Genomic DNA, 11,698 nt, shown 5'->3' on the forward strand with positions numbered 1-11,698 from the left:
CCTACCCGACATAAACACCTCACAAAGTTCAAGTAATAACGTTCAAATAATCTAAACTTAAGTAAAGAAAAGTAAACCTCCTTTTTAACAAGCCTTTTAAAAAGTGCCTGAAGCATTTAAGGGGAGATATAATTATGTAGTATGCTTTAAAGTATATTTAACCTTAATAATTTATTAGATTTTTTAAATAGGTACAATCATTGACTATAAACAGCATTCAAACTATTCACTATAAACTATACCTTTGATTATTATACATAGAATTCACACTATTCACTACACACTATTATGTGTATAGTCAATGGTACATTTTATCGTATAGGCCTAGTATGATAATTTTACTGACATTATCTAATACCTACATAATAATAGAACTACCTACAATAACTGCCAAATAGAAATTGCAAAATTTAATTTGAATTTTTTTTTGTTATTTAGAGACTTAGAGTTAATTTAGTTTCATGTTGCTAGACATCGTATTTCATTCCAGAGGAAGTTGTTATAGTAAAAATCAATCTAAGTCATAGATTTTTAGATCTTTTAGATTTCGATAGATTTTTACTATGACGACCTCCACTGGAATTAAATTTGATGTCCTTCAAAGCCTGATGAAGTAATAGAAATGAAACTGCAGTAGCCTATAGGCTTTTGAATACTAGGGATCACTTCGAAAGTAGGATAAGGTATTTAAACTATAATTTATTATTAATTTAGTTCTTACCTTTATTTGAGATTCCGCAATTTTCGCTGCATTTCTTTTAGGGGTTCGTTTTACAGCTTTTTCCTTAGACTTCAACTCTTGAAAGTCAATATCACTATCACTATCACTATCTGAGGAACTTTTTTTCCTGTGTCTAGATCCAGATGGTTTGGCAGCTTTGGTTGGATGGGGATGTACTTTGTTCATCACATCGTTTGTAGTAGTTTCTGCTACCTTTGTAACATCTCTTAACTCTGTAATGTCTCTATCATCTTCTATCATAACAACATCTTCTTCTGTATTACCATTTCCGCCACTTTCACTTTTATCATTTTGATTTCCCGATTCAGGTTCGGTAGGTGGAGTGGTTTTTAGGCCTTTGGCATTAGCAGTATTTTGTACACTTAAGCCAGTTTCACTTACTGCAGTCTTGTTTTCAGCATCATCAGTAGTTTTCCCACTAGCGGTTTCATTTTTTTCCTCGGAATCCAAAATTATCTCGTCAACATCCATTGGCTCATCGACTGGTTTTGATTGATCATTTTCCTCTTTATTTTCAACACTCTCTGAAAGCTCCATGGTTACTTCCGGTTGGGTTTCTTTAACATCAGCTTCATTTGCATCTGCTGGTGCATCTGATTTTTCTGATTTATCCTCTTTCTCATTAGTTTCCGATGTATCCATAGCTACATCTGATGTTTGAGCAAACGGATCTTCTCCTGCAGGTTCCTCAAATGAATCTTCTGGTCGAGAATTCTCTTGCTCTACATGTAAAAATTTGGTCCCATCTAAACTATCATTTTTATTCACATTATCACTAATATGACAAGTGTTTGTAGCCTCTTTTGATTCAGCATCCATGGTCAAATTTTCATGCTCTACGCTTTTATTTGTGGTTTCAATTTCATCAGAAGTGGAAATGGAGTTTTCTTTGGCTTTGTCATTTTTTTCTTTTTCAACTTCTTCAATATTACTAGAAGTCACATCAGTATCGGCTTCAGATGTTTCCCCTTCTTTAAAATTTGAATCTGTTAATTCAATAGGATCTACAGTTTTTTCTTCATTTTTGCTAGTACAACCATTTGCTTCACTTCTTTCTTTTTCATCACAACTGACTGCATCTTGTATTTCTGCATTTCCCAAGTTTTCATTGCTACTATCGGGTACTTGGTCCGTTGTTACATTTGAACTTTCCGTATTTGAAAGATTCTCATGTTCAGTTGCCTTTTTGTAGTTATCGTCCGTTGAGTCCACATTACATGTAGGGTTGACAGGTTTACTAGCATCAGTTACAGTGCTGCTACTTTCATTTTCTTCAGTATCTTTCAAAAGCTCGTCTTCGTCAACATCACCTTCAAAATTCTTGTTCGACTCTGCTTCATTCAATTCTACATCTTCAACACTAGTTAAATTATCATTACTGCTTGCAACAACTTCATCATTACTGTTATTTTCAGTTTGTGGTTTATCGACTTTTGGTGACTTTTCTTCAAAAACTGCTTCGTCCTCAACACTAGCTGAATTTTCATTACTGCTTGCAACAGCTTCATCATTACTGTTATTTTCAATTTCTGGTTTATCATCTATAGGTGACTTTTCATTAACAACTGCTTTGTCCTCAACACTAGCTGAATTTTCATTACTGCTTGCAACAGCTTCTTCATTACTGTTATTTTCAATTTCTGGTTTATCAACTATAGGTGATTTTTCATTAACAACTGCTTCGTCCTCAACACTAGCTGAATTTTCATTACTGCTTGCAACAGCTTCATTATTACTGTTATTTTCAGTTTCTGATTTATAGACTTTTGGTGACTTATCTTCAACAACAGCTGAGTCCATTTTTATATAATTATTATTTCTTTGTCTTGAAATTTTACTGATTACTGCAGGTGAGCGTGAGTGAATTCATAACTGATCCTTAAACAAACAATGAATTGTAACTTAAAACAAATTATTTAATTAGAGCACATTAAATATATATTCAAAATGTATTCAGCTTTTTCTAGGACTACTACCTACATTTTTTAGTATTAAGTTTTGATTTTAGAGGATGTTCCATACTATCTAGGCCTACGGAATATTAGCAAATTTCCCATGGCATAGGGAATAAGCTGTATCCAGTGTGGAAGGCTCGTGACATTTCAACCAGAACCAAGTTGAAGATATTTAGTAGCAACGTCAAGTCTGTGTTGCTATATGGGTGTGAGACTTGGAAGGTATCTTCATCTTTGACACAAAAGCTCCAAGTTTTCATCAATAGATGTTTGAGAAAAATACTGAAGATCTACTGGCCGGAGGTTATTTCAAACAGAGAGCTGTGGAAAGCTACAGATGAAGAACCTGTAGAGATACAGATTAAAAAACGCAAGTGGCGATGGATTGGACACACTCTTCGTAAAGATCCAGATGCTGTAGAGAGGCAGGCCTTGAGCTGGAATCCCCAGGGGCATAGACGAAGAGGAAGGCCTCGAATGACCTGGAGATGAACTATAGAAGAAGAAATAAGAGATGCAGGGAAAAACTGGAGGGAAGTGAGAGCCTTGGCTGCCAACCGAGTCCGATGGCGTTGTTTCGTGGAGGCCCTATGCTCCGTGCAGGAGTGAAAAGAGATAAGTCAAGTCATAGGGAATAAGGTATTACCGTAAGTCTTTGAGTAAGACCGACCCAGGACGAATTTTATATTTTTGTTTAGATGTCCTCAGAGACCATAACACCATCTGTTCAATTTCACATAAATAAGTATGTCCGATAGGACGATAACTTGAGCAAAAATGATCCAATTTTGATGACAATTGGTACAAGCATATAAACCTACGTTTATTCAAAAGAGTTCCCGAACCAGCATGATTGGACAATTGGAACTGGGTTTATTTGGGAGGGAGGGGGTTTATGGGGTAAACATTATGTTTTCCTGGTTTTTACCCTCAAAACAAAAAAAGTTAGCAAATTCGTTACTAAACCATTTTGTAGAGCTTAAAAAACAAATAATTTGATAAGTCAAGTCAATTATTTATTTTCACAAAACGTTCACAGATCCAGCATAGCTGGGAAACAGGTGAAATGGTCATATAATTAAAATAGGCCTACATAAAACTATAACTAAAAAATATGCTAAGAAATCAAATAAATACATCATTTAAAAAATCATTTACTATAAATAAATGCTGCAATTTATTTTTCAAATGATTCTAGTGATTTAATATTTTCAGGCAGTTTATTATATATTTTTCCCCTAGATATTGTGGAAGGGTTTCAAGTGAGGTAAGTCTGTGAATGGGCAGTTGTAAATCGTTTCTGTGTCTTGTTAAATAATTATGACTATGGTTTTCATTCATAAAAGATTCAAGGTTTTTTTATCAAGATTAATGTTTGCAGGATTAATAAACTGAAGCGTTATTAGGCCTATATGCCTAACGGTTGAGGAGAAGATTCAAAAATAGTAATCTTTATCACTAGGAGGGAAAGTGGCTCTTTTGGTACACAATTTGGAAATTCCATTAAGTACGAAAAAGACACTTTCACTCCGTGTGATGTACAACTATTTTTATCGTAGTGGAAATAAGTTTCAAATCATTACAAAATATCACAACATAATTTGAGGTTATACAAAGTCATCATCAATGTTTACATTTCTGATGTTACGAACATAACTTAAAATATTGTGTGATTAAAATTACCCCTTCTATTTCAAGCTGGACCCTCTGTAAACACAGATATAAATCAGTGATTTATCTTTCAAACAGTTTTTGTTTAATATGGGGATAGTTTACCCCACCATTGAATGTCGTCGAATTTTTTTAAAGACATTTTAAACACATAACATAACATGGTAGACATTTAACGGGGTAAACAGTAGAATCGTTGACCAGTTCAATGACATGTGCCGGCCGGTCAACTTTTTAAATGTGTACCGTGTTTTATAGGCCTAAGCTTAATGTGTGTTAAATGCCTTTAGGAAAAATTTGACGACATTCAATGAATGGAATATTTTAACTTTCTGTTTTTATAATGACTAGGCTACTTAGCACAGTAGACTCCCTCTTATCTGGACTCCTCGGGATCAAGGCCAGTCCCCTGGAAAGAGGGAGTCCACTGTAGTCGAAACAAGTCAACGGAAGTTCCACAGAGGAATTAAGGACGTCAAGGTACGTAACCTGTTATAATTGATTACCAATTCCGGAAGGCTTCAACATGAATAATTTTGGTATCCTGGATCAAAAAATTAAGTATCAATGTAGGTATCAAAATCAGATTTGATGATAATGAATGTTCCCTTAAACAGAAAAGTACCCTGCGGGACCGTTTGGTGGGCAGAGGCAGACCTCTGTACATTCATTAACACGTTCACTGCTAATAATATATAGCCTAATTGGCTAAAAACATAAACAGAATCATGTACATCCTGAAGTGCTAATTTATTTTTAAAATAATAAATTGTAAATGAAAATGTAATATAAATTCTCTGCTGACACACTAATTACGCACTGGGTGTCATTAAATTTAAGTTAGCACTAAACATGGTAAAAGTGAATTGGAGGACACACCACATTTGACAACCCGCCGCTAACTTATCATTTTATTAGAGTTTATTGTTTGTTTTTTTTTAGTTTGAAAATTTATACAATCTTTTCCTACTTGTTGGTCGCTCATCCATGCACTATTCAAGTCCTTAATTAAGTTAAGTAACTTAAATGTAAATAAGATGCAATTTTTGTATGCCTGATAAGTTAGGCTAAGCTAATGGTAGGCCTATAGTTTTTTTTTTTTTTTTTTTTTTATGTGTGTTAAATGTGTTTTTTTTTTTACTGGGCTATGCTAGTATTGATTGTTTATACCAATTAATAATCACTATTTTTAACTATTACAATTACGAAACATACCTTTCAAGTTTATTTATTAACGGAAAACTCCATTTTACATAGGTACCGGTATGTCTACAAAGATGGCAAAACGTTACATTACAGGCTTATGTCATACATACATGAAGATAAAACAGACTAAAAATGACCTAATGAGAATGTATCAAACCTTTCTACGATCAACAACAAAATATGACAATTTAACAATCAACATGGGGAACAACTAGGCCTAGTTTAGTAATTAGCTAACAAAGTAAAGTAACAAGTAACAGTATAATAAATCTCTTAATGATTGACAACAAGAACAAGCAAAATCAACATAACTTGGTAGGCTACAAGAAAACAGTTAACTTAGGCCCGATTTCACCAAACTTTTAAACCGCCGTTAAGCCTTGCTCTAACTGCAGTTAGCTCTTAACTGACGAAATCGGATTTCACCACTCGCTGTTAGCGCTAGTTTAGACTAAACCGTCGTTAGATAATTAACTGCCCGATTTTGACCGGTTAACTTTTTTAATCTTTCGTTAAGTAAATATCAGCTGGCTTTAAGTTAAAAGTTTGTATGGAAAGGCGAAATGGTAGAAGAGAATACGGTACGAATTAGCTTTTGAAAGTAAGTGATGGTAATGAAGAGTAGCCTATGTTGTTCGCCTAACTAGGTGGATAAGAGAAAGGGTTAATGATTTTAATAACAAAGATTAAATTGATTTTATTATTAGATATGAACTATCAAAACGTTTAGCCTTTTTCTTTAGGAAATGAATACAAACCACTGTAGTGGTTTGTGTTTAGGCTATCCGACATAGTGCATTGCTTTAGGTTATCCCACAAGGCTTTTGGCGTGTATCTGCGATCAGCGACCGCATTGAACTGATTGGCGATCAAGAGCCGTACCGGTACTCTTTTATCGGGCTAAAAAGAGTGTCCCGGCTCTTCTACCAACATTATCAAATTTATTATTTTATTGTACGAAAAAATAGGCTCCCTTTCCTTCTCCCGGCTTTGGGTAACCCTAACCAACGTTCAAACAATTGTTTTCCGTTCGGTCAGACGTAAATAAACCAAAGTCTAAACCTAAATTGTCATTATTCTGCTAGTATTTTATAGAAAATAATTATTTTGGTGTTATCTACATTGTGTCTCGTTCTTGTGATTCTTTTGATCCCAGTTTTTTTTACTAGCCTACCTCAAATGTACCAAACTGGTTAGTGAACAAACAGAATATTGAACATCCTGTAAAAAATTGGATTAATGAGTCTTGACTCGACCCCAAAACTCAATCAATTTGTTCCTCGAATATGTTTGATCAACATATCTTTGCCTTTATTTACTTTATTTATTTGGTATTTAATTTATTTATTTTACGTTAATTGTTTTGGTATTTATTCTTGCTTTCTGTTGTTATTTTGCTAAGAATCTATTATATTCCTGTAAGCTTGCTGTCTCCAGTTTTGTTTTCACTACCTCATAAACACTGATTTATTTTCTAGGTTATGTTTACTTGCTCCCGTAACAGCCCGGTATTATGACAGGTCACTGCCACTGCCACCTGGATTTTACTCTAAACTCTCGTTTATAAAACCAGCGTTAGTTTTGACGCGTTTTCGTTGGTGAAACCAGTTTTCCTTAACTGTGGTTTAAATCATCGGTTAGTTTTAACCGAAGTTTAACTAAACCATCGTTAGCGAGAATTTGGTGAAATCGGGCCTTAAGAAGTTAACCTAACTAACCAAGCTTGCTGATAATTAAAAAATCTAATGAAGGTTTAAGTAGCCTACTAATCGAATTTAGTAAATTCCTCATATTTTCGGAACTAAAATGAAAAGCGTATAGAAACAGACATCAGGAGAAAGCTCTGAATCTGCTGAAAAAACGATACCTAACTCGATTAATTGGAAAATAAAGCTTTTGATTTTGATTTTGATCCAGTTCAATCCGATTCAGTCAGTCCCAGAGCCGTCGCCGTAAACACTTGTGTGAACCTGGCAATAACTTGGCAATAAGTAGTGCGCGCGCCACAAAAAATCTATTGCTGGCCGTTTTGCGGCAAAATACGTCCGCGATGCATATTACCGATGATGCCAACAGATAGAGGACACTTTAACGGACACGACAGTATCAACATTATGTACCTGGGGAGTAGTATAAGGGGGGTAAAATCGGCAAAAAGTAGTGCGCGCGCTACAAAAAATCTATTGCTGGCCGTATTGCGGCAAAATACGTCCGCGATGCATATTACCGATGATGCCAACAGATAGAGGACACTTTAACGGACACGACAGTATCAACATTATGTACCTGGGGAGTAGTATAAGGGGGGTAAAATCGGCAAAAAGTAGTGCGCGCGCTACAAAAAATCTATTGCTGGCCGTATTGCGGCAAAATACGTACGCGATGCATATTACCGATGATGCCAACAGATAGAGGACACTTTAACGGACACGACAGTATCAACATTATGTACCTGGGGAGTAGTATAAGGGGGGTAAAATCGGCAAAAAGTAGTGCGCGCGCTACAAAAAATCTATTGCTGGCCGTTTTGCGGCAAAATACGTCCGCGATGCATATTACCGATGATGCCAACAGATAGAGGACACTTTAACGGACACGACAGTATCAACATTATGTACCTGGGGAGTAGTATAAGGGGGGTAAAATCGGCAAAAAGTAGTGCGCGCGCTACAAAAAATCTATTGCTGGCCGTATTGCGGCAAAATACGTCCGCGATGCATATTACCGATGATGCCAACAGATAGAGGACACTTAAACGGACACGACAGTATCAACATTATGTACCTGGGGAGTAGTATAAGGGGGGTAAAATCGGCAAAAAGTAGTGCGCGCGCTACAAAAAATCTATTGCTGGCCATATTGCGGCAAAATACGTCCGCGATGCATATTACCGATGATGCCAACAGATAGAGGACACTTTAACGGACACGACAGTATTAACATTATGTACCTGGGGAGTAGTATAAGGGGGGTAAAATCGGCAAACAGTAGTGCGCGCGCTACAAAAAATCTATTGCTGGCCGGATTACGGCAAAATACGTCCGCGATGCATATTACCGATTATGCCAACAGATAGAGGACACTTTAACGGACACGACAGTATCAACATTATGTACCTGGGGAGTAGGTTAAGGGGGGTAAAATGAGCAATAAGTAGTGCGCGCACCACCAAAAATCTATTGCTGGCCGTATTACGGCAAAATACGTCCGCGATGCATATTACCGATTATGCCAACAGATAGAGGACACTTTAACGGACACGACAGTATCAATATTATGTACCTGGGGAGTAGTATAAGGGGGGTAAAATCGGCAAAAAGTAGTGCGCGCGCTACAAAAAATATATTGCTGGCCGTATTATTGCAAAATACGTCCGCGATGCATATTACCGATTATGCCAACAGATAGAGGACACTTTAACGGACACGACAGTATTAACATTATGTACCTGGGGAGTAGTATAAGGGGGGTAAAATCGGCAAACAGTAGTGCGCGCGCTACAAAAAATCTATTGCTGGCCGTATTACGGCAAAATACGTCCGCGATGCATATTACCGATTATGCCAACAGATAGAGGACACTTTAACGGACACGACAGTATCAACATTATGTACCTGGGGAGTAGGTTAAGGGGGGTAAAATGAGCAATAAGTAGTGCGCGCACCACCAAAAATCTATTGCTGGCCGTATTACGGCAAAATACGTCCGCGATGCATATTACCGATTATGCCAACAGATAGAGGACACTTTAACGGACACGACAGTATCAATATTATGTACCTGGGGAGTAGTATAAGGGGGGTAAAATCGGCAAAAAGTAGTGCGCGCGCTACAAAAAATCTATTGCTGGCCGTATTGCGGCAAAAGACGTCCGCGATGCATATTACCGATGATGCCAACAGATAGAGGACAGTTTAACGGACCCGACAGTATCAACTTATGTACCTGGGAAGTAGTATAAGGGGGGTAAAATCGGCAAAAAGTAGTGCGCGCGCTACAAAAAATCTATTGCTGGCCGTATTGCGGCAAAATACGTCCGCGATGCATATCACCGATGATGCCAACAGATAGAGGACACTTTAACGGACACGACAGTATCAACATTATGTACCTGGGGAGTAGTATAAGGGGGGTAAAATCGGCAAACAGTAGTGCGCGCGCTACAAAAAATCTATTGCTGGCCGTATTACGGCAAAATACGTCCGCGATACGGCCAGCAATAGAGTTTTTGTAGCGCGCGCATTAGGCCTACTGTTTGCCGATTTTACCCCCCTTATACTACTCCCCAGGTACATAATGTTGATACTGTTGTGTCCGTTAAAGTGTCCTCTATCTGTTGGCATCATCGGTAATATGCATCGCGGACGTATTTTGCCGCAATACGGCCAGCAATAGATTTTTTGTAGCGCGCGCACTACTTTTTGCCTATTTTACCCCCCTTATACTACTCCCCAGGTACATAATGTTGATACTGTCGTGTCCGTTAAAGTGTCCTCTATCTGTTGGCATAATCGGTAATATGCATCGCGGACGTATTTTGCCGTAATACGGCCAGCAATAGATTTTTTGTAGCGCGCGCACTACTTTTTGCCGATTTTACCCCCCTTATACTACTCCCCAGGTACATAATATTGATACTGTCGTGTCCGTTAAAGTGTCCTCTATCTGTTGGCATAATCGGTAATATGCATCGCGGACGTATTTTGCCGTAATACGGCCAGCAATAGATTTTTGGTGGTGCGCGCACTACTTATTGCTCATTTTACCCCCCTTAACCTACTCCCCAGGTACATAATGTTGATACTGTCGTGTCCGTTAAAGTGTCCTCTATCTGTTGGCATAATCGGTAATATGCATCGCGGACGTATTTTGCCGCAAAGCGGCCAGCAATAGATTTTTTCGGGCGCGCGCACTACTTATGGCTGGAGTTATTGCCAGGTTCACACCAATGCCGTAAACAATGTTTGTGAGTCACAAAAGCGACACATAACACTACAGCGGATGTGTTATGAGTCGCTTTTATGACACATAACACTCGGAGGGTTAAATGTCTAGCCTAAGCCTATCTGCTCCGTTAACACTGTGACAGAGCATTGAAGTAAAGTTCTCAACATGCTTAGGCTATATTCTGGGGAAAGATAATATACTATCGGTATTATATTATTGGCATATAATGATAACAAAAAGGCTAGGCCACTCAACTAGGCAAACAAGGAAAGAAAAAGCATAAAAAAACAAATCCTTAAGTTACCTTGTTAGAAGTTTTGTTTTTCAAGTAAGATCCATGTATACCTTAGCCTACTAGCATTAACATTTGGGGATTCTATAAGTTATAGGCTATAATTTGGAGCACAAAATACACGGATAAGCAAACGAAATTAAGGTTATAGAAGTTCACTGCATTAATATTAAACCAAGTAAGATGAAGCGGACCTAATAATATAACCACAATCTTTGCAGAAAACTATTGCCATTGCCACCGCCTCTCCCTTCCCTCTCACTCTCACTCTCTGTCTGTTTCAGTTCAGTTTCTTGACGAAACCTTACCGTCAGACCGCCACCGCCCACTACCGCGCCGTGCAGAACCACGGCCGTCTTTAACCACGGCCGCCTTTAACCACGGCCGTGCTTTAACTCCAGGCCACGGCCTTCGAACTGGCAACGTCGCAAGTGGTGTTGTAGTCGTAGTTAAACCGTAACAGCTGTTTTGTTTGGAAGCAGCTAATGGCATTTGTGTATTTACGAAAGATTAGATACTGGACTATGAAAAAATTGACTCCGCTTAAAAATGTACAGATATAGATTTTAATTTATATTGTTTCGGTTTTCAATTCTGTATGTTTTATATTTAATATTTTAATAAATTTATGTTCATAAATTTAAATCAATTAAGTGCGATTTAATGAGCTGATGTAACCTGTCTGCCATGTTATCTTATGGGACGTGTGGATATTTATAGGGATGCACTGTGGATGCGATGCTCCCTGGTGTGGATTAACGTCCGCACTAGTGAGTACTACGACTTTTCGCAGTACTATCCTGATAATTAGACCAATTCGTAAATTACAAGGAAAAAAATGTGGTTCGGATTCCACTATAAACTGTAGGTCCCTTAGTTGCCATT

General features: G+C 37.6%; 1 protein-coding gene across 1 annotated transcript in view; it reads right to left on the bottom strand.

Moving 5' to 3' along the window:
* LOC128991991 (zinc finger MYM-type protein 4-like) overlaps nucleotides 1-11,057 on the bottom strand; it is a 32,091-nt gene extending 21,034 nt beyond the window's left edge. Inside the window, exons 1-2 of the mRNA XM_054415317.1 lie at nucleotides 10,826-11,057; nucleotides 722-2,620 (exon numbers count right to left, since the gene is read on the bottom strand). Coding sequence (XP_054271292.1) covers nucleotides 722-2,542 — 1,821 coding nt within the window. The 5' untranslated portion in view covers nucleotides 2,543-2,620; nucleotides 10,826-11,057. The remainder of the gene's footprint in view (nucleotides 1-721; nucleotides 2,621-10,825) is intronic.
* Between the last annotated feature and the right edge of the window lie 641 nt (nucleotides 11,058-11,698).

This window comes from Macrosteles quadrilineatus, unplaced genomic scaffold (genome assembly GCF_028750875.1).
Source record: "Macrosteles quadrilineatus isolate MER2022 unplaced genomic scaffold, UCM_ALF_1.0 Scaffold_4__1_contigs__length_99947679, whole genome shotgun sequence".
NCBI lineage: Eukaryota > Metazoa > Arthropoda > Insecta > Hemiptera > Cicadellidae > Macrosteles > Macrosteles quadrilineatus.